This window comes from Mastigoproctus giganteus, chromosome 7 (assembly GCF_048544385.1).
Source record: "Mastigoproctus giganteus isolate SK-2022 chromosome 7, ASM4854438v1, whole genome shotgun sequence".
NCBI classification, from domain to species: Eukaryota; Metazoa; Arthropoda; class Arachnida; order Uropygi; family Thelyphonidae; genus Mastigoproctus; species Mastigoproctus giganteus.
Window position 1 is genome coordinate 202,450,219 of NC_143581.1, and position 24,209 is coordinate 202,474,427.

Consider the following 24,209-nt stretch of genomic DNA (forward strand, 5'->3'; position numbering starts at 1 on the left):
CGTTAGTTGGTTCTGGCGGTTCATTAGCCTCAATGTTACTCCTGGTTTCCCTGTCATATCTTGCGATGGTATTTTTCCTCTGTTTGCTTCTGGTTATTGCGCCTTGTTTAGGGTCTTGTTCTTCTGCCCTATTTTTGATGTTCATATCTTGTTCCCCGTCTTGCAGTGCCAATTGACTATATGGTTGGGTTGGGTTGTATCCATTCATCGTTTCTGTTTCATCTGCCTCCATTTGCTCAACTTTCGTTATAACGGGATATCCGGTTTAACGGGGTTGAAATTTTGTACGTTTTAAAGAGGTCTGAAAATGCTGCCGAACGTCAACAGTGTCAGGTCCGTGTGATGATTCGAAGCCGCACGTCAACGTGTTTGGTAGTCACACAAAACTTAAGCCTGTTTGTCACTGCAGCAAAACAAAGCTTTCTCCAATTGTGAACGGGACCTCCTGCTGTAGAGTATCGCCGCAAGCAGGGAGGTGACACGAAACGGAGAGAGAGCGAAGGGAAAATGTTATTGCTCAGCGAAGCTAGTGTCCACCAACTGCAAATTATGCTATACAGAATTACTACAAGCTAGCGTCCATCTTGAAGAAGTGCATTGTCTGTCCCAAGCCAAAAGGAGAAATATACAAAATACTTAACTTTTGCTGGAGCAGCGCAGCTGAAACTTCATACACGAGTAGACAGGCGTTCATCGATGGTTACTGGATCACTTCTATGGTCGAGCATTTAATATAATTCATTTAAAGTACTTTTGAATAAGAGAGCTAAACACACACGGTGTACTAATAGGCGCCACCTGGCGATCCATCATCAGTGATGGATGTTTCCACTAATCCAGGATGCAAGGCATTCACTGTCACTTCAGATCCCTGCAGTCTTCGACTCAGTTCAGCAGTGAACAACAGATTCGCCAGTTTGGTGCTGCAGTATATCCAGGAGGGATCGCGAGGATGCTTTTCGAAGTTCAAATTTCCAAGGTCCAAGGTGGCTATCCAGTGTAAAACAGATGACACCACAACAATGCGAGAAGGGGCGCTTTTCTTCAGCAAGTCCAGCAGGAGGTTGGTCAGCAGAAATGGACCAAAATGGTTAGTTGTGAACATCACTTCTAGGCCATCGTCGGTCATCCACTGCCCAGATGGAGCGCTGATGCCGGCGTTGTTGATCAGAACATCGAGACGATCTTCAGTTTTCTTGAAGTCTTCAACGAAAGCTCGCACCGACTTCAGGGAACTGACGTCCAGCTGTTTGATGACCACATTATCTTTCCCGGTCGATCTGGCGATGTCTAGAGCAGCTTCCTTTGCACGTTCCATACTTCTGCAAGCCATAATGACCCTTGCGTTCCTCCTTACAAGTTGCCTAGCCGCCTCCTTCCCAATGCCACAATTCGCACTCGTAATGATCACAGTTTTCCCCCTCATGTCTGTGGTGCTGTTGCACATTCCCATTGTCAGTTTCGAATAAAGTTTCACAGCGACAGCTACCAGTAACCAGATAACCAAATCTACAATGGATATCATTTCTCTTTCTATTCTGTTTCCGTACGAATAATGAAGAGCACCCCTGCTGTTTTTTACGTACAAACACCAGTGGAGTTTCGCAACCACTTTCGTTAAATTTACTCTGACGTATCAGTTAAAATTAACTGGTATTGTATAAGTTAAAAGAATAAACAAACACGCATGGGAAATCAGAAATAAGAACAATACTGTGGTCATAAATTGTGTGGTTTAAAAGGTGGAACAAAAAGCGTTTTTCAACTATTTAAACGAACAGCTCATGTTTGGCGAGGGGCTGCACGAACTGAGTTTGCTGCTGGTGACCTTGTCTTGCTGAGTTTGAGCTGCCATTATTCTGTGAGTGTTTAATGTTATAAATGGATCTGAGGGGAACTTGTTTTACTCTCTTTCTTGGTGATCTTCAGCGTGTAGATTATCAAGTAACACGATGCTTCCTGCTTTGGTATCCACGAAACCAAAGCTGGAATGAGCATGAGCAGGAAGAACACCGTTCGAAAAAGTTTCCCAAGGTATTGCCCGAGTTGTACGCTTTTTTTAAGTACCGTTTTAGAAAGGCCCATCTGCAAAACAAACAATGCGTCAGAAGTTGAAGAATCTCGGATTTGGTAGTCGTGGTTCTACACGAAACCGTCTTCTTTGTGTAAAAATCGAAAGACTCGACTGGAGTGGGGCCACTATAGCCAAGGCTGGACTCTGGAAGAGTAGAAAAGATCATGTGGTCTGACGAGTCTCGATTAACTCTTTTGCAGGGTGTAGGGTTTCAGTTTTACGCGAATTACAATGGATTCAAAATGTATTCGGTCTCATAACGTAATTATAAATAAATAACAGCTCTTTTTTGAAATGCTCTTTTAAATGGACCTAACTGGTGGTCCATTTAAATGGAGGTAACTGACATTATGAGGGTGATCAACGGCTTGTGGACGTCTGTACGATCATGCACCGTCCTGATGTTGACGTTGGTGAGCTGCGACAACGTCGACCTGCATTCTGAGCAGACAATTTTTGACATTTTTTATTCGCGGGTTGTCCTAAATCTCTAAACCAAAGTTTTCTGGATAAATCAGAAAAATATCGAGTACATTCAAGTTATTTTATGATTCTGTTATCCATTTGATTTATAAAATTTCATTAAAAATGGCAACTGAAATATCTAATACAACCAAGATCTCGTTTCAACGTTTAAGAATAATTATTTTTGTTTATAATTTAAATTTTTCAAATTTAGAAGTAATATTCTGCAGATTTCAGTTTTGAAACATCGTAGTTGCAGAATCTTACAGTCTTAGTCGATCTCAGGCGAGTAGCACGGTTTTTTCTCCCAGAAACTCAGGTTTTAAGTCGAGAAAACAGCAAAGAAGCGTTACCGTGAACACACGCAATTTTCACACAATTATATATAACGCAATGTGACCTATTTTACTGAATCGCCTCAAACCCAACGACCCTGATATCTTGGAAAGTGTACGCGTGCGTTTTTCATTGTATTGTAGAAACAACTGTGAAAGTCAAATAACAGCGAATACCGCGTTATGTAGTTTATTCAGCCTTTTTCTCCAAGGTCTAAGAATAATAAGAAGAAATGAATGTTGAAACAAGAAAGTAGGAAAATGGGGACGTAGTCTAGTGCAGTGCAAGGCAACAAACCGTAGTGAACGTTATAGAGCAGGAAAAATTAAGAGGAGAGAAAAAGAGAAAATAATTGGTGTAATTGGTGTAAAAGTAATTGGTGAGAGTCTAATAAAATACATAAAACTTGATTAAATGAAGGTGTTGCCACGTAACTTACAAAAGACCTCTCATCAGGAGTCAACAGCTGGAATTTCAGACAAAACAGCAACATCGTGTCTGCGTTTCTGATATAAGCCACAAGTCAATGGGTAAAAAAGCCTAACAAATGGATATGAGAATAAAAGTTAGTTTCCAATGCAATTGAAGATGCAAAATAGAAATTAAAAGGGGATTTTTTAGAAAATGTCTTGTGAACTTTACATTTAACACAATGAAGACGCAAAATACAGGAAATAATAATAACTGAAATTTCTAGAGACAACATTTTATCTTAATACTAGTTAATGTAAAGATATTTGAAAGCAAAATTAAAAGTGAATAACTTACAGAAGTATAAAGGGATATGGAAGAAATGACTTGCATTATACAGATATTAGCAATATAGACTAAAAATAACTGAAGAAATTATGACAAATGAAATTTTACACAGGCAAAGTTGTAAACAATAGTTCTAAACAAAGCAAAGTTGAAAAATTATAAACTGTTTATAATTGTTTATAGTTTTTAAATAATATTTACAGTTCTTTTGAAATAAAATTTCGATTTAAAGATTTTTAAATTATTTAGTTAATTGTTCAGATAAAAGCAGGATCTGTAGATTTTTCATCTCATCGAACTGTTCAGATTATCTTCGGATATCTTCATTAATTTAAAAGTGGGAAGGGACTTTTATAAACCATCCCCTACTTATATATTTCTTAGTATTATGGTGATATTGAGCTATCGTTGTGTAGCCTTTAATATAAATTTTCACTAAAATCATATCTCAGAATAGAGCAGGAAAACAGAGCTCAGAGCAGTAAGAATTGAGTACTTTGGCAGATGTTTGTTGTATGACATAATAACACCACAAGGGATGAGTTTGTATGTTTTCAGTGGAAATGGTATGAGGATTCATACCATTAAGCGAGAATTCGGCCTTTTGATGGGCGAATTTGATTTCTTGCAAAAAAAGGTTGATGCTCTCGAAGAAACTGAATTTTGGTACATAGCAAGCACTCAGCTGCTCAATGCACCGATATAGGCTTTTGCATCAAGCAGCACGGAATGATAAGCAAGGGCAAAAAAAACCCCCAAAAAGTAGCTTTTGTCAGAGGAAACGCACAACACATTGTGTAAAAAGGTTGGATGGAATAGAACAAGGTATGTCTGTTAGGAGCAAAAGTTAGACGTTCTACAACAGTTATCATCTTTTAAGGGGAAAAAGTGCTTTTTCTACATATTGGTACCTAATGAAATCAAGAACAGGCTGCCCAAGGAGTTACGTAGAAGATATAGGGCAATGTTGAAAAAAAGTCACGAGTTAGGATTAAAATATGAGAATTTATTTGAGCTAGCATCTGTTTTGTAACCCTGTGGCTAACTATTTAGGAGTGAATTGGATCCATAACCATAATCTGGTGCTTAGAATCGAATTATTTAATTTGGATGATGTGAGACAATGAGGCCAGCCCTTGTAGATGGAGTCCATTTGTTCTTCTTTGTCAATACTGTTATCACGAAATCCTAGAGCACTCCAGATTGGCACTGCTAACCTAGAAGTGCTCTAGTTTCTTCCCTTTATAAAACCATGATGACAATCAGTTGAAAAATGATTAAACGCTCTGGTGTGTCTTTGTACTGCAAACATTGCTGTTAAGTCTGTAGTTATCCTCGGAGTTGCCTTTATGTATAGGAAGTACATTGACTTTGAAATGAGGTGGATAAGTCTGGTGCTCAGAGAGAGACATTAAAGAGATGGAGTATTATGGAGATCAGGGTGTTGGCAACATTGCTTCAAAAAATTGAGTGAAAATTGACTTGGGTCTTCAGCTAGACCATTCTTGAGTTTTGCTATGGCTAACTGTATGTCTGAAGCGTTTAATGGTGCTCCAACTGTACTCGCCACGTCTGGTGCCTTTAACTAACATTATTTTGTAGTACTTATTTTTTAAATGTTTTTTGGCTGATGAGAAGATTCAGCAAAATAAAATTCCCTTTTTGAGAAAGCCAATTTGCTTGCCTTTGCTGTCAAGTAGTCAAAAATTAGATAAAATTTCTCAGTGGATTGTCGAAGAATGCTAAGTTCCAGAATACCTTTAAGGTTTCTCTGGCCGAAAGACCTTTTTTTTTTTTGGATTTCTTGAAAATATCTGCTATGGCTGGATGACTGATAGAAAATTGTCTGGATGTCTTCACCAACTCATGGAAAGAAGTGTGGTAAGCAAACCATAAATCAGGTACTTCTAGCTAAGGCATGTCATCTTCCTTTGTGGACAACGATATCGGAAAGTTGGATTCCAGCCCTGAACCCATCCACCAGCACTATAGATTTCATCACCCTTTCGTATTTGGGACAGTAAAAAAAAACAACAAACACGCCAGTGGCCAACACAGTCCAAGAAGTATCCAGTCTGCATCTGGAGTTGTGCACAAATTGAGGTTATGATTTCAAAATTATATATTTTTTTATTATTTATACTGTACAGTTTCCTCTAGCTGTCGTATTTCTATATACAATAATCACAAAAAATACATACACATATACACGGCAACAGAACCCTAACTGCAGGTATACTCTCTTGGTTTAAATTGCAATCTAAGCTTTTCGACTGGGCTTATGGTAACTTCGAAGACTAGATGTATCTTGTCCTTTGGGTCTACCGATCGAATTGTGAACCTTCGAAGGATGTGGGCTAAAAATATCTTTGCTTCCATCATAGAGAATTTTTGACCTGAAAGATAAAAGTTCAAATGAAAACGTTGAACAAAGGACTGCACGTTACCACTTTATATATCTAAATGAAAGTATTGATTTATGGGATGTATTTATGTTACTTACCAATACAGTTTCTTGGACCAGCTGAAAAAGGTATGTAGGAATGAGGTGGACGTTTCGCACTCTCTTCTGGAAGAAACCTTTCGGGATGAAAAACTTCAGAAATGGGAAATAGTTCTTCATTTCGATGAAGGAGAAATATAGGAATGTAGCATGGAGTCCCTTTGGGGATGACATAGCCATCTGAAAATAAATAAAAGAATCGATTTTATACGTTTATTCGTGGTATATCAAATTAAACCTGAGGGGAAGGACTTTTATAAGTCACAATTAATACCATGGAATGAAATGCATTTTTATAGATATTCTTGGAAATCGAACTTACCTATCTTAGTGTCTTTCTGACAGATGCGCCCGATTACTGGAACAGAAGGATATAACCGTAGTGTTTCCTGTTTAAAAATGTTGAATGAATTTCATTAAGATTTTTGATTAGATGTACTAATTGATCAGTCAATAAAACTTTGAAGAAAGACAGAAACGCCTTTATATATTTTATCCATTAGTTATTCCTAAGTTCACTGCCAACATCTACCATTCTACAAGATGCCAATTTAGTTAACTATATAACCAAAAACACAAAAAAATCATCATTAACTCAAAAATCAATGAAGGACCATTGGGTTGAATGGTCGTTCATTGAGCTTGACAAGGTCCTTCATTGATTTCAACCATCTTATAAACGATAACTTGGATACCAACCAACTTTTTATTGATGTCCAAAGTAACCTTCTTACTGCAGAATTAAAACAAAAAATTGATTATCAAAATATGATAACAAATAAAAGTCAACAAATTACCATCAAAACACATTCCAGATATTTCATTTCTTTGAGGTCATCCAACACTATTGGCCGGTCAACGACTCCTTCAAAAATAGAATCCATTTCTTGGTGGACCTTCCTTTGTACTTCAGGATATAATCCAATGTTATACAAGGCCCAACTAATGCTCATTGCAGTGGTTTCATAGCTCTGTACCAAACAAGAAAATGTTATTATAAATCGTTGGAAAGAATTACAACCTCAACTGAAATACGCACAAAAATTGAAGAAAATTTAAAATAAATTAAAATCTAATTTTCTACAACAAATTAATGGATTAAATTGTATTTCACAACAAAGACTATCGATGGCGTCACTGGGTGAGTGGGCAATTTCAACTCTCAACCAATTGATGAAAGCCTTCGTATGAAATCAAATTCATATTTAGAAATCAGAAACAGGTGTTTAAATTGATAAATAACGGTGATAAACAAATCAATTAAAGAAAAATTCATGGAATACCTTGATGGACTTACCGCAAACATGAGAGTATCCACTTCTTCCATGACGTCTTCCTCTGTCAAAGAATTGTACTGGATGTGGTGATACAGGAGATGTTCTAGAAACGCTCGTTTCTTCCTTGGTGTTTCTTCAAGTGGATTTTTGCAAGTGTTATCAGACACCGAATGGTTTAAGAAAGCGGCTTTTTTCTTTTCTAGAACCTGAAAAGTGTAACCCAATGGGCAAATCAGCAAATGCATAAATGGATTTTAGAATGATTAAGTAAGCAACTGCATATTAGAGTATGTTTTATTTAGCTAACTACAGCACCAAAAATACAAATAAACCATAATTGACTCAAAAATCTAGAAGGACTTTGTTTAGCTCAACGAAGGACCATTCAAAGCAATGGTCCTTCATTCAGCTAAAAGACAACCTTTTGCCCAAAATACATTCCATACACATCGTGGCATTTATTTCATTAGATGCCTGAGGGAATCTAGATCCAGATTTGATCGTTTTCCATCAGGATATTCGTCAGCTGCTGTGGTCGCTAGAGAATGACAAAGCCGAACTGCCTTTTCCAAAATACAGACATTCTCAATGGAATTCAGATCTAAAGAATTAGGCGGCCATGATAGATGTTGAAAATCTTTCTCGAATGTTCCTGGAATGTTCCTCGAACCATTCAAATACAAGTTTTGCATGGTAGTTAGTTGAGTAGTCTTGGAAAAAATTTTCGGGATCTGGGTGAAAATTAAGCGCTAAAGATGTCTTCTGTCATCTTTCTGAAGAGTACAGCATTGTGTCAATCAGGCTAGTTATAGGATAATTACAGCCATCGATGGCATCATGAGATCAGCCGAAGATTGGATCGCATCATTCTAGCATGTACTATAGTATGCAATTGGCGATCTCCATGCTCTGTTGGAGTTGAAGATCTCATTCTTTGTTAGATTCCACAATCGCTTGCCAACCAATCAGGCTGTCCAGAAATTAATATAAGTTTACTTAAAATGAATAAATAATAATAATAAACTAAGGATGAAAGACCAATTAATTGGAATCACTTAAAGATGGTGTACTACAGTTAGTCAGAAACAAAATTTATACTATTTCTGATAAAAGGAACAAACGGTCAACTAACCTTCTTAGTAAAATTGCGCAAAATTTGCACATCTTTCTTATACTGATGTCCTGTGGGAGTAAGATGCAGGAAGACGAAATCATTCCATAGCCACGGTCTTAAGATGCGGTATGGCAGAATTCTTGTTACCCTGTTTCAGAAAGAAAAATCGTTAAAATACATATCGAAACATATGCAACTATAAATAATAAAATGTTTACTCAAATCACAGGGCCATGGCTGCAAAGTGTGGATGGACATCATTTCTAGATGTAATCAATGCAATTTCAAAGAAACCTTCCACGCTCCCGGACGCAAATAAGAAATCCCAGTAATACTAATAAATTTGCCTCTTCTGGGAGCTGGTGCTTGGATGTGGTCGCTTCCATCTTAACACGGCCCTGTTAGGTAATGTGAAAGCTGGTCAAAATAAGCTGGGATCTGCACATTATATTGGATATCTACATTGACCATATGGACAAAAAAGTATCATTAGCAGACTGCGAAGTCGGTTTGAAGAACCCACACTGTTCGTAGCCTTCCAAGTCAGAGTCATAGACCATCAAGAACGCCCAGAGAAGATCGCAGTAGGGAGCAGTCTATATATTACTTCCACTTGAAAATTAGCCTCCAGGGCGGTCACTACAATATGGCCTATCCACTATCTATTTTCAAAAGCGCAAAGCCTTCTTTAATCAATAATATATGCAATCATGATATACTGATAAACCTTTCTAGACTTGAAAATAAATGGAAATTTATTTATTGAATTAAATGTTAAAAGGTTCGACAATTAAGATCCAGCATTTTAATATTTTTAAAAGTCAACTGATCCGACCTTAAACACCCATACATCTTAGGGCTTTGTGATGTCATGTGGAAGAGAGTTGTTGTTGTGCAGATCCTTTTTCCATATATATTTTTGTATTTTAAATGTTCACAGAAGAACAAGTGCATTGCCTTCACACTGTTTGACATGGATTCAATGGATTGAGTGCTGGAACCTAATTTTCAAACCCTGTATAAAGAAACAGGACTTACCGTGTGACAGCAGTGACGTATGGATTCTCACCTTTAGTCTGGGCATTGACCTTGACTCCCATGACTGACTCTGTGGACAGTAAAAATGTGGAACGTTTATAAAGGTTTGAAGCAAATACACAGATGTATGTTGTTTGTAGTGAACAAGGAAAACAAAGTTATCAAACTGTCCTCTAAGTAAAATTAATTTCTATAAAACCGTCACATACTTTATATTATTCTTCATGTCATGCAAAGTCGCAGAGGACTGGAGAGTGCGGACATCCTCAGATATCAAACCTGGACCTACCATAATGGAATTTCATATGGGATGGGGAGAGCATTTATTAAAAACAAAGCTGCGAAGATAGAGCCAAGATGGTAAGTAACCGTAGGGGAAGAGTCACGACATTACTGGTTCCAGCAGATTCCTGCTCAACCAAACCAGTAACCAAACGTGCCTTAAGTATCTGTTACAATCGTAATGGACACGAAAGGCAAAATGAAAACATGTCCACAAGTTTTGCGTGAAGAACGGGAAAAAAAGGAGAGGAAATCCTCCCAATATTAAGAAAGATATTTGGTGATGCTCGTTTAAGCAAAGATATTTTTATTAATGGATGAAATGTGTCCCAAATAGCTGAGAACTTGTCGAGGACAACCTTCAACTTCGAGCCAAGATGTACGTATAAAATTATATATAGTTGTTCGTAATATTTTTTGCAGATCAAAGAACTTGTTGTGGAGTAGTAGCTCTTTATTGCCCTCGTGGGAAGCACAGTTGCTAGACTTGCCGTCCTCCCACACAAGGTGAAAAAGATCAGAGATCGGGTCCCGTCGAGGTCGTGAGGAATTTTTATGGAACTTTTTAACAATGTGGCCCAGTTAGTCGGTCTCAGGCTTGGGTAGAATGATTTTTCTCCTGGAAACTCTGGTTTTTTTGTCTAACAAACAGCAAATTGACCTCATTTATTGCCTCTATTATACGTATTCTTTAAAGGAGAAACACCCAGCATAAAACAGTAGCCTGCTTCTATTATAGAAATATAAAAATTATGTTGTTTTCGGGTGACATAATTTAAAGGTGTACAGGGGGGTCAGAGGAAATAAAAATCTTTAAGGGGTGATGGAATTTTTGTGTTCGCTGCTGTACGCTGAAAGTAAAATATACCGATTAATTTTGGAAACTTTTTTTTCGTTGATTAAGAGAAACCTTCTCACCACAGGTTACATCCATGCTGAATAACCTCGTCAAAGGAATGATATCAATCCACTCATCGTCGATTTTGGACATCAGTTTCTGAACGCAAATTGAAGACTGTTCATTGAAAATCGGTAGAAATCCTTCCAGTAAACTAATATGAAATACTGGCACCAAAAGTTTTCTTCTGTTCTTCCATTTTTGGCCATTGCTGGAAAGCAAAATATTTATTGGAAGTGTGGAATGGGTGCAATAAATTTCTTTAATTACAATTTCATAATTGTTTTTACAAAATAAATACTTATATATTGCTCAATTTATAGATTCAAAATGTGTGTCAAGACAGTCGCGTACTATCAAGCCATACTTCGGAGAACTCCATCCTGTTGGAACCAAATATTTGGTTGAGGTCTCGAAATTGTGGGAAGAAAAAATGTTCAAATAAGTGATGTTATTTTTATCATTTACCATATTATGTTCTCTCTTACTACCGTCATTCAACCAGAACTTTGTAAATTGCTGAGGGATCGGGCATTAGAAAGATCATCAGATGGCGAGTTCTTTGGTCCCAAGTCAGCAAATGTTCGCAAGCTATTGATTCAATTTTCAGGAAAACCGGAAATGTATTCTGTAACTGAGACAGGTGGAATAGATCCGGGCCATGTCTACAAGTGCTCAAAGTGATTATTTTACTAGTCGGTTATCAGTTCTTAGGGACTGACAGATGGTGACAGTCGGATTCTTCGAGAATCGATGACTCAAAATGCCTCGAGATTGATCAGAAAGTTCTTGTGTCTGGAAATCTGCCCAGATATGACAGGAAGGTTTATTTAATGAAAGCCTTGTGGATGAATTCAGTAGTTCGGAGCCTTTGCAAAGCTTTTCTCAGCTCGGCCTGCCCTAGTTAATAGAAGGATTTATTTTTTAAGGATTGGATTCACTGTCGGAATCAGGAATTTTTGTTTCAGTGCAGTTTGTTAATGTGGATCACTGTGTCTTTAATTTCAGTCTATCTCAAGGTTTTAATGTGCAGTTCTACAATATACAGTACGCATATAATTTTAGTTCATGTTAGCTTTTTGGATGAAAATCTGTTTGTTAGATAACTCAATTTTTACGATTAAATGCTAAACATTTGGATCAAAATATTTTTTAATCATTCATTTCGGTTGAAAATAAAATATTTACCTCAGTAGTAGTCCGTCGTTCAACCACAACTTTGTAAACTTATACTCATCTGTTTTGGAAAGATTGGATTTGTTGTTAAGAAAAATCTGCAATTCAAAAAGAGAAAACTTAAGTAACACTCATAGCTCAAAACACATATCTTAAAGGAAAATGATTTTTATTAAGCTCATTGGAGGTCTCCCAGTTGAACACACGCTCACTAGCCAACTGAAGATTCATGCAGTCCGACTAGGTAGACATAGGGGAGAAAAATTTGGTGTCATCGGCATAAGCATGAAGGGTGAGGCATGCGGATGCTTTCAGTTCAAGAAAATATTATTAAAAAAAAATTCAAAACAAAAGTGGACCTAAGGCAGAACCTTGAGGAACCCACTTGTTTAACTGAAAGGTGGTATGAGGTACCATCCATGCAAAACAAAAGTTTTTATTTGAATCCTGTTGAAAGCTGAGGGAGAGTGAGACCAACATGTCCCACATCGGTAGCTCAGCTAGTCGCAAAGGGGATCGATACAGCATGGAAGGGTGGCATTGAGTCTATGTGAAACTGACGTGTGTCCACGTACGTTTGTATGGTAGTGATTCAATTAGTTATTGGCATGTTAAGGTAAAACTTGCACTCTTCTTGAAAGTTTGGGTGAAAGTTTTCCATAATCTAAGGGAAAACTGTCCGAGGGTTAGTCAGACTCAAGAAAACAAGCAAGATATAATGGAGAAATATAATTTGTCTCCATTTAACTGGTTTCACATGCTGCTCGTATTTTGATCTTTCTCCTCTAATGAAGATGGTAATCTCCAAATCCATTTAAATTTGATCTCGTAACATCTTAAAATTACATCCTTAAATATTCAATTCTTATTTTATTCCTTGTTGGCTTATTCTTTTGTAATTTCGCGAATGCTTCTGTCTAGTAAAACTCTTGTTTACAAAGGAATGCAAAAGCATTCGTCTAAGATTTTAAATCACTAGAAAACATTGTGCAGTTTCTTAACTGTGAAATTTCCCTCTTTGAGCATTTCAACAATTTCTCATTAAGAACTGGTAATCATAAGCACGTTTTAGAAACTATTACCCACTTAAAAAACAGGGTCTATCTGAAGGACAAGATGGAATTCAAGTTACCATATGGAAAGGAGAACTTTAAGCTTTTTGACCTCAGGTACCCGTCATTGAAAATTTGGATTTATTCATCCAATCTGTTAAAAAGTTAAAAAATAACTTTGCACGTTGACAATGGCTTCAATTGTAATGGTTCAGTTTTACCATATTTTCACTTTTTTTTGGAAAGATCTTTCATAACGAACTCCAAACACGTTCAAGTGTTTTCATATTAGTTTTTGCAAATTCTATTGGAAAATATGATTCATTCAAACAGTCAATTATTTCAGATACTTCTAGAATACAGAATTCGGGATCCACTATAATATTGGACTCAGATATTTATATAAAAGGTTGAGAAATTCACTTAATGAATCGGGCAACTAAGTATGTTATCTTGGATTACTTTAAATAAATAAAAAGAAAATTATATGAGGAAATTCTTTTGAGTTCTAATATGGATTACGTTATAACGTGTGTAATAAAGCATTTACATTATAAACCTGTGGTAGCGAAACATATAAGAGCTGAGTTAAATCAAGGAAGAATAGAAGTTATAAATGATTATTATAGAGGAAAAAGCACGATCTTGAGAAGATTCTGTGGTATTTTCGTAGTTATTCTGCCAAATCATGGATGGCTGTGAAAAGCCTTATTTTTTTGGTGAATTATTTTCAGTATTTTCTCCTGGTCTGACTGTAAATTAGGCATTACTAGAGGTATGTATGTATGCATACCTCTAGTATGCATACCACTCAACTACAGCCTTTGCTAGAGGCATATGTTACAAGAAAGTAAGCTTATGTAGCATCGGTCAAAAAAAAAAAAAAAAAAAAAAAACCCTTCCCATTTCACCCATCCATTCACTCCAAAAGTTTGTCCAGTTCCTCCTTGAATTTATTTAAGCTATTTAGTTCCAGCAATCAACTACCCGCTGGCTAAAGGCAAACTTCCACACATCTCTTCTCCAACTGTCTTTCCTCAATTTCAATCTATGCCCCTTCAGGTTCTTAATTTGAGCAAGCGGAAGAATCCCATCAGAATTCAGCGTGCTCAACCCATTCAAGGCTTTATACACCTCAATCAGATCACCGCGCAGGTGCCTAGTCTCCAGACACTGCAATTTGCAGAACTTAAGCCTTTCTTGGTAAGAGAACCCCTTCGTTCCCGTCACCAATCTTATTGCCCTTCTCTGTATACGCTCAAGCAATTCTACATCCTTCCTAAAATGAGGCCTCCAGCCTTGTACGCAGTACTCAAGGCATGGCCTAAACATTGACTTATACAAGGGAATAATCGCCTCCTTATCTCTGCTAGAAAAATTCCTGTATCTCATTGACAAGACCCCATGAGCTATCCTTGCAGACCGTATGCACTGCTCAGAAAACTTTATATCTGATTGTGCAATTACTCCCAGGTCGTTCTCTTTCTCCACTACAATTGGTACATTTCTCTGGGGTTGCTGTTTCCCATATGTAGTACTTTACATTTGTCAATGTTAAACTTCATTTGCCACCTCTCAGCCCATCTGCTCAACCCTTCCAGATCCTGTTGCAGCATCATAGTGTCAGCAGTGTCCTTAACAACCCTGTCAACCTTCGTATCGTCTGCAAACTTGGACATTAAGCCTGATGTACCTTCATCAATATTATTAATGAATACAGAAAACAACAATGGATCCAACACTGAACCCTGAGGGACTCCACATAAAAAAATAGTCCACGAAGAGAAGTGTCCATTGATTACCACTTTATGTCTTCACCCACTCAACCATGCCTTTATCCATAGCAGCAATTTTCCTCCAATGCCATACCGCTCCAATTTGTTCAGCAGTCTTCCATGTGCAACAGTATCAAAAGCTTTTCTAAGATCCAAGTATATGATATCCAAATTATATTTTGCATCCAGTTCCTTGGTGACCACATCATAGTATCCAATCAAATTGGTCAGACAAGAGTTCCCCTTACCAAACCCATTCTATGTCCGAATTATTACTGCAGTCTTGTCTAGATGATCGTGTAGTGCTTCTTTGGACTCCATGATGGATTCCATGATCGTTCTGCATCTTTTACATCGGTATACACTCACCATCTGCTGCAGAACGTAGTGTTATAATCGGTAATCCCGCAGCCAAATCCAGGAACGATTGGTTGCCACCTTGTACATATCGGCAAAAAAATAAAGTGGTGGAATATACCGTGCTCCATATAAATAAATAGACAAATAGCACATTAACGAACTTGGCCTTGATTTCTAGCCATAAATCATCACTTACCTCTGCTGCTTTTGATTTGTACACAATAACATACGGGTACCAAAAGAACCAGCTCACCACGAACATCTCCTTAGAAAACAATCGATGCCAAGCCAGAAATTCTTGCGTTACATCTGCGTGGAAATCATAATTTAATAATTGAAATATAACGCGTATTTCTGTCGCGATTAATACAAGCAAGTAGCATTAATTCGTGATTTATGTATTTAGTAAACTGATAAAAAAAAATAATTGTAACAAACTGCTTAAAAGAGCTACTTACAAACATGCATGCTGTGTTTACCACTCTGCCTGAAAATTCTGAAAAGGAAATGCAGATGTCCAAAAAGAATATTAGGGCGCAGTCCTGGCGCGTTAGATAAACTATGATTGCATCTACAACGTATAAGATAGGCAAGTACCATTACCACAACAAGAATACCGATGTACAATTCAGACACGGGCAGCGTGAGAATCTTTTCCAACACCATCTCCACAGTTGGGCAACTAATTCAAAATATTTCGAAGAGCTCTGGTTTTTCAACACAATCTCCACAGTTCTGCACATTCAAAATACTCCAACGAGCTCGGGTTTTTCCTTTTTATGGTTAATCGATTAATTCTATCATTTCTCTGAATTTTCAAAACACGCGAGCATTGTAAATGCCTTCCGGGACATTTGGTTGTTTATTCATTTAATTACGAAACAGGTTTGGGAGAAAAATTCTGAACATTTTTAAAGTAAGCCATAAATGATGGTGCGATCAAGGTCTTCGGTAGAATTTAATAATTTCATGGTCATTTATGATGAAAAGAAAAACTAGTATAGTAAGGAGATTAAGAATTAAGTTAGATTTTTGGAGTAAAGCCAAAGAGACCAGGACTGGGCCAATATATCGAGTCTCTAATAATTACGAACAATAAACAAATCATAATCTAATCAGTCATTAAAGAATCGTTATGTAGCTATAGATGACTCTGGAAGCGAGAAGACAGAATCATTATTTAGTGAAGACGACTCTTCACTGGTCACTGTGGGCAGTCTTTGAATTTTTAGCGAACTGGCCATCTCAGTTGTTTTTAACTGTGGGAGAAACTTATGTTTGCTTATGGCCTATTTTAAGAGACAAAACTCAGCAGCGGAAAAGTGGCTTCGTTTTGGTAGGAGCAGCAGATGCCCATACCAGAATTAAACGACATATAGAAGTGGCGAGAACACAATGGTTTTTATACAGTTTCTGGCGGCTGTGACAACCAAACTATAAATATTGTTTGTCAATCCATCGAAGTCGAGTTGCTCTGATTAGCAATTAATTCAGGCGATTACTGAAACACAGATTAGGGCCGAACACAACTACAAGATCTGTATGCTTGTTAACAAGGAGATAGAAGCATTACTCAGTGTTGGCTGAATATAGGAAGGCATTTTCTTTAAGCAGAATACCTTAAGTTCAGTCTTTACAGGGTTCATTTTTGTTCCGAACTGGTTGAGGTAGTTCGCAAATTCCAGGAGGGTTTTATTAAATGATGCAATTATCACAGCAAGATTACAATGTTGCGCATGCATTAAGCGTGAGCAACTTCATATCATCATAAGATAAACTATCATGCCTGAACTCAACAAGTGGGCAGATGAGCGCTGTAAAGAAAAGATCAGATAACACACCACCATGTGGAACAACTGAAGTGATATATCGACGTATGTTTGCCCATGGACAATAAGGTGGATTATATATTTTAAAGGAGTGACGTGAGGAATTGAAGAATGTCTCCTTTGATCTGGTAATGGTCTGAACGTAGATTTAGAATTGTAGGAATGTTTATAGAGCCGAAAGCTGCTTCAAGGACTACATAGATGATCACGATGTCAATTGCAATCGTCCCTCTTACTGCATTTTTTTCTTTTTTGCTAAATGCGTAAAGAAATGTAAAGGTTTTCCTTATATTTCTCATAAGAAAGCTGCTAACTTTGTGGTTCTGCTTCAGTGCGAGAACGTGATAGTCTCGAAGGATTTATGGAGTAAATTGAAGAATGATTGAGCAATTTAAAAGACCAAAATTATGCAATTTCTGTTTTCGCTTCAATAAGACAAGAGTTGGAGGGAACAGAAATACTACTGCAATTTTTAGAACGGATCATACAGGACTTCAACATATAAGCAATCCTCACTGCCAGCACATTGGCTACAACTTCTCTTTTGCCCACTATTTTAATGAAGAATGATACCCTCAAACCCATCGTTTCTAAGCTAATTTAATGCTGTATTCAATTGAAATAACAGATTGAAAACTACCCGAAAATATTTCTAGGCGCGTTAGCATATTTGTATAGTTTTCACCATGTCCGTTCGTCCATCCGCATGTAATAACTCGATTCCCATCGTTGGATTTTAATGAAATTTTACACTTAACATCGTTAGAGAGATATGTAGACTTCGAAATGTCATTACATTCAGATCAACAGAAAGGAAATTATTATTTCTTTGACTGTCCGTCTGTTCGTCTACATGTAATATAGATATACTATTTGCTAAATCGGCTGAAATTTAATGCACTGCATAGATTAACTAATATTCATCACAATATTCAAAATGAAAGACAAGTAATTTGAACTTAAAAGAGCTACTTACATACTTGCATGCTGTGTTTACCACTCTGCCTGAAAATTCTGAATAGAAAATCCAGGTGTCCAAAAAGAATATTAGGGCGCAGCCCTGGCGCCTTAGATAAGTTATGATTGCATCTACAACGTATAAGATAGGCAAATACCATTACCACACCAAGAATACCGATATGTAATTCAGACACGAGCAGCGTGACAATCTTCTCCAACACCATCTCCACAGTTCGGCAACTTATTCAAAATGTTGCGGCCAGAGCTCAGGTTTCTTCCTCTTAAATCTATAATTTAGATCTCTTTCGTGAAGTTATTCTAGACAAATAGTGTACACGCGTGCATTGAATGTTTTTCCTCCAAGGTCTTTCAAATGATAGTCCTTGAAAATGCGCAAGAGACATGACACATAGAACTCGTCTCAAAACAGGTTTTTAAGAATTACTAAAGATCTTCAAAGGAAATCGTTAATGGTGGTGTAATCGAGGTCTTCAGTATAATTTGAATACTAAAAAAAGAATAAGTATAGTAAGAAGATTAAGTTAGAGGGCATTTGGATTGTGGTTAATGAGACCAGGACTGAGTTAATGTATCGCGTCTCTCTAAGGATCATGAATAATATATAAATTGTAATCTAATTTATTTATTTATTATTAAATCACTTTATAACTGATTCTAAAGCATTTAGGGCTCATCCACTAATTTTATATTTCCTTAGGAAATTTTATATTTCTAGGTATGCGCCCACCTATCTAAATACCAATTATTTCGCATTACATTATTGTCTCGTGTTTAAGAGACACGTTGTTGGGTTGATCAGTGACAAAGACAACAGTCGCTGACGAAGTAGTACCAATATAAACAAAACGTTTGTTTTCCATCTTTAATTAACTTTATTGAAGTTAATTTTAAAATACGAAATAGTCCTTTAAACCCTACTCGTCAGTACCAGGCGAATAGATACTCTATCCACTCGCTGATGAGATCGCAATAACCCTCGAAACGGCTACCCACGAGAGACGTCAAACACAGTTCCCGCATTATGTTAATTGAGAACTGTCACAATGAGGGTTATTAACCTTATTATAAGCGTTCAAATCCCTCAGCCCTCTTGCCTAGTAACTCGTTCTGTCTCTCTTGACGCCAATTCAATTCTTTTCTTTTCTCATTCCATGTCTCAGTCCTTCAATTTTCTGAATGACCTACAATTGCTCTTTTATTTCCAGAGTTCCTTTTTATTGGTCGTTTCAAAAGCGTAATTGTGGTAGTTTGACGCATTTATGACATCTGTGACCCATATAACCGTACTGTTGTTGCCAGTTCACTTGACATTGAAACTAAGAGGACTTTGACATTGAAACTAACAGCTTCGTTCTCAGTCTCTTTCCAGGTAACGTTTAGTTTCCTTTAAAACGTAATTATCTTCAAGGACAACAAGGCGTACTAAAATAGTGTGGACAGAAGTGTGTTGACCAGGCATGAGAGATATGTAAACAACAATAGTTGTTCAAAAGTAGTAAGCTGCAATAATTTGGCGCAGTCCACGTATAAAAGAACAATGCAGAGTAGTAGAGGAATTTTGTGAGAGTACATGAATGGTAAAACCATTTAACGAGATGGAAAGTGTGAGTGTGCTGCACGTGCTGTAAACTGAGGCAGTACTAGTGAAAAATTCTTGAATACTTCCACACACTTATTCCCCGATTACGAATTCTTGAGACTTTGTTAATTATTATTATTTATTATTATTATTTATTTTTTTTTTTTTTGAGCATTAGCAACTAAGGCCATATTTCCTCGTTTGTGACTGTTTGTCCCAAAGAGCAGAGGTCTTTGTGTGTATTCAGTGCAAAGAGTATGAGGAAATTAGGCGCAAACTGATGACTGTTAAAGAGAAAAACCTTTCAGCATAAAGACAAGTACGGCTCCTGGAGTTAGCATTAGCAAAGGAACATGAAACAAGAAAGCAAGCTTATATAGCATCAGCCAAAAAAAACTCTTATTTCACCAATCCACTCGCTACAAATGTTTGTCAAGTTCTGCCTTAAATTTATTTAGGCTATCAACTTCCACAACGACAGATGGAATTCTGTTCCACCAACCAACCACCCGCTGGCTAAAGGCAAATTTCCTCACGTCTATCCTACATCTGTCTTTCCTCAATTTGAATTTATGCCCTCTCAGGTGATTATTCTGACCAAGAGGAAGAATCCCATCAGCATTGAGCATGCTCAAACCATTCAAAGTTTTATACACCTCTATCAGATCACCTCGCTGGTGCCTAGTCTCCAGACACTGTAATTTGCAAAACTTAAGCCTTTCTTCGTAAGAGCACCCCTTTATTCCATTCACCAATCTTGTTGCCCTTCTCTGTACTCGTTCCAGCAGCTGTACATCCTTCTTGAAATGAGGCCTCCAGACCTGTATACAGTACTCTAGGTGTGGCCTCACCTTCGCCTTATACAAGGGGATAATCACCTCCTTATCCCTGCTAGAAAAATTCCTATATATCATTGACAAGACACCATGGGCTACTCTTGCAGACCGTCTGCACTGCTCAGAAAACTTCATATCCGTCAGCACAATAACCCCCGGGTATTTTTCATTCTCTACCACTGTCAGTGTAGTACCACACAGTTGATACGTTGCTCTGGGGTTGCTGTTTCCCATGTGTAGTACTTTACATTTGTCAATGTTAAACTTCATTTGCCACCTCTCAGCCCATCTGCTCAACCTTTCCAGATCCTGTTGCAGCAGCATAGTGTCAGTAGTGTCCATAACAACCCTGTCAAAATTTGTATCGTCTCCAAACTTGGACACTAAGCTAGATATACCATCATCAATATCATTTATAAATACAGAAAACAACAATGAACCCAACACTTGAACCCGGAGGGACTCCACTAATAACATTAGTCCATGATGAGCAGTGTCCATTTATTACCACTCTCTGTCTTCTCCCCCTCATCCACCCCTTTATCCACAGCAGCAATTTGCCTTCAATGCCACACTGCTCCAATTTGTGCAGCAGTCTTCCATGTGCAACAGTATCAAAAGCCTTTCTAAGATCCAAGTATATAATATCAAAGTTATTCCCTGCATCCAGTTCTTTTGTGACTGCATCATAGTATCCAATCAAGTTGGTCAGGCAAGACTTCCCCTTAACAAAACCATGCTGTGTCCGAGCTATAACTGAAGTCTTGTCTAGATGATCCTGCAGTGCTTCTTTAACCAGTGCCTCCATTAATTTTCCGGGAACAGAAGTTAAACTAACAGGTCTATAATTACTTGTGTCAGCCTTTGATCCTCCTTTGTGAATTGGGGTCACATTTGCACATTTCCAGTCCATGGGTACCTCCCCTGAGTCCAAGGAAGCTCTCATAATTATGGCTAAGGGTTTGCTTACTTCCTTTGCTGCCTCCTTTAATATAACTGGATAGATCCCATCCACCCCGGGTGCCTTTCTTGTGTTTATCTTCAACAGTTTCTCCTCCACTTTACTCCCAGTTATTTCAAGATTCTGTAGCTTACTGCTAGAGTTGAATACACCTCTGGCATTCCCCTCGCTGAATAACTCCTCATGTGTGAATGTCGATACAAAATATTCATTTAGTTTGTTAGCTACCTGAGCAGGATCATCAACAGTTGACCCATCGATATCAAGTGGACCAATCTGATTCATCCCCTTCCTTCTAGAGTTTACATAAGTAAAGAACTCTTTGCTGTGTTTCTTTGCATCCCTTGCCAAAGATTTCTCGTAATTTGCCTTCTCCTGCCTAACCTCCTTTGTAGCTTGGTTACAGATCAACTTGTCTCTATCATAGGCTTCTGTGTCACGTGTTAATTTGTATGTATCCCATGCATTTTTCTTCTCTGCCATATGTCTCATTAGTTCATCTGACATCCATTTTGGCCTAAACCTTGAACAATATTTCTTAGTTGGTATGTAAAGCCTAGTAGCTTCCAAGATAAGTTCTTTGAATGCTTCCCATTTTGAGTTTGCTGTTGGTAACATCATCAGTTGGTCCCACTGTATAGAATTTAAATACTGTCTCAGTCCATCGTAAATACTACCTCTTTGAGTAAATCCCACTTCAGCACACTGTGATCACTGCCACCTAGTGGTTCATTTATCTGCAGATTCTTAATGCATGAAGAATCACTGCTGATAATCAAATCAAGAGTATTACTCCCTCTAGTTGCCTCCTGAACATGCTGATGTAGAAAACAATCATCCAATAAATCCACAAAAGCCCTGCTAGTGTGTGAGTAACCAGCCCCCAAATTCCAGTCAATATCTGGGAAATTAAAATCTCCCATTATAAGACTCTCTGATTTACTGGCCCACTCTATTTCCCTGTACAGTTCCTTATTATACTCATCAGAGTCATTAGGCCTATAGCACACTCCTTCTCTCAATTTTGATCTCCCAATGCTTATGTCACACCAAACTGACTCAACATTGTATTGTCCACACACATCAATTGGATGCACTTCCTTAGATTTTATGTGTTTCTTAACTAACGGCATAACCACTCCTCCCTTCCTGTCCTGTCTATCCTTTCTGTACACATTGTACTCCCCAAATTCCAGTTCTGCACTGCTTATGTCTGTGCGAGACCCCGTCTCTGATATCCCAACAACATCTGCCTTTAATGTCTTGACTATCACTTCAAGCTCATCAAATTTATTAACTATACTACTATACTTCCAGGATTGGTGTACATGCAAGTATACATGAACATGTTCCTAACACAGCCAATGTTATTCTTAGTTACCCTAACACAACCCGTGTATTACCTTGTTCCACCATGACTCCCAACAGTTCAGGAAATCCCCGTTGCCTTGCTTTTCAGGCTGCTGCTCAATTGCATTTCAATAGAAGTAGTGCAAGAATCACTTTTACCTCTGCCTATGGCTACTGTTAATTTATTAGTCCGTGTATCCCTCGAAGCTAGCAGTTTTCCGACCCACCTAACACTGCCTCGATAGCATCAGCAAATATTCTTGCACCCTTTCTATTTAAGTGTATCCCATCCCTGTAGAAGCAGTCTCTCCTGTCAACAAGCACAGACAAGGCTGAGAAAAATTCTACTCCTTGAGCCTAAATCTCTCCAGGGCAGAATTGATCGACAGGGCTCTTATCATATACTCCCTCCTATCGTGTCTGGGCAGAATTGCAGACACTTTCAAATTCAACCCCAACTCATGGCTTTCGCGCGGAGTTGATGTCATATTTCAGGTAGTTTTGAGGGAACCACCAGAGAGTGCATTGAGGCTAATTATGAGGGCTTCCTCAGACCATTAGAAGATACCATTGGATTGGAGAAGTGCCAATGTATTGCAATCTATAAAGGCCGTTCTAAGAGTGAAGTTGGTATGTACAGACCGATTATTCTGACTTCAATGGTAGGAAAAATCTTTGAGGCAATGATTAAAAGTGCAGTCCAGTGACATTTAGACAGATATGTCATTCTGAAGGACAGCAAATCAGTTTTGTTAAGGGAAAATCATGTTTGACTAACTTAGTCGGCTGTTAAGACAGTTACTGATGAGCTGGATTTAGGGAACAAATTCAACACAGTCTGTTTCGACTTTTGCGAAGCATTTGATTCGGTCCCTTACTAAGCTAGAACAGGTTGGGATTACTAAAAGGATTATAAGATGGACTGCTGGGTGGCTGCAAAACAAAAGGCGGATGGTTGTGATTAATTGATAATCTTAAGATTGGGGTAACATCAGGAGTAGTATCTCTCAAGGATCGGTTCTTGGACCACTGTTGTTTTCATAAATGACTTCGACAAAAGGATAAAAGGCGTGATGGCAAAATTTAGATTAGTAGAGTTGTTAATCATCAGTGCCAAGCAACGCTCCTTCAGGAAGACTTGAACAGACTTTAGAGATGGTCAGCGGATTGGCAACTATGTTTTAATGCTGCAAAATGCGAGGTCTTATACTTGGTGTAGCAACCCACAAATAAATTTAATTCAACCTACTTGGTGGGGGTTTAATTAAAAACAGTTGAGAAGGAAAGGGACTTGGGAGTTACAATGCCTATGGTGTCCTATCGATGATTTATCGAACGTTATCCTGTATAGATAGGGAGATTATAAGCCCACTGTATAAATTATAAATAAATATGATCTTTATTGTAAGGTGGAAACATATGCGCAAAGTACCCTGACTTTACAAAACCTTAACGGCACTGTCAGAGGTAATAAGACAATTGTAAGACCCCATTTAGGGTACGGTGTTCAAGTATGGAGACCTCATCTGAAAAAAAACATTGAGTTTCTTGAAAGGATTCAAAG

At 37.8% G+C, this 24,209-nt stretch overlaps 1 protein-coding gene and 1 pseudogene across 1 annotated transcript; both read right to left on the reverse strand.

Annotated features, from left to right (window-relative positions):
- Positions 1-784: 784 nt before the first annotated feature.
- Positions 785-1,525, reverse strand: LOC150083589 (retinol dehydrogenase 13 pseudogene; annotated as a pseudogene).
- A 4,332-nt stretch (positions 1,526-5,857) lies between these two features.
- LOC150083590 (cytochrome P450 4C1-like) lies at positions 5,858-15,775 on the reverse strand. The gene is made up of 11 exons (XM_090378533.1): positions 15,568-15,775; positions 15,306-15,418; positions 11,935-12,020; positions 10,767-10,957; positions 9,567-9,636; positions 8,547-8,676; positions 7,435-7,620; positions 6,935-7,108; positions 6,460-6,526; positions 6,138-6,317; positions 5,858-6,030 (listed from the first exon to the last, which is right to left on the reverse strand). Exons 1-11 carry the CDS (start codon positions 15,773-15,775, stop codon positions 5,858-5,860), a joined length of 1,578 nt encoding a protein of 525 aa, XP_090234659.1.
- Between the last annotated feature and the right edge of the window lie 8,434 nt (positions 15,776-24,209).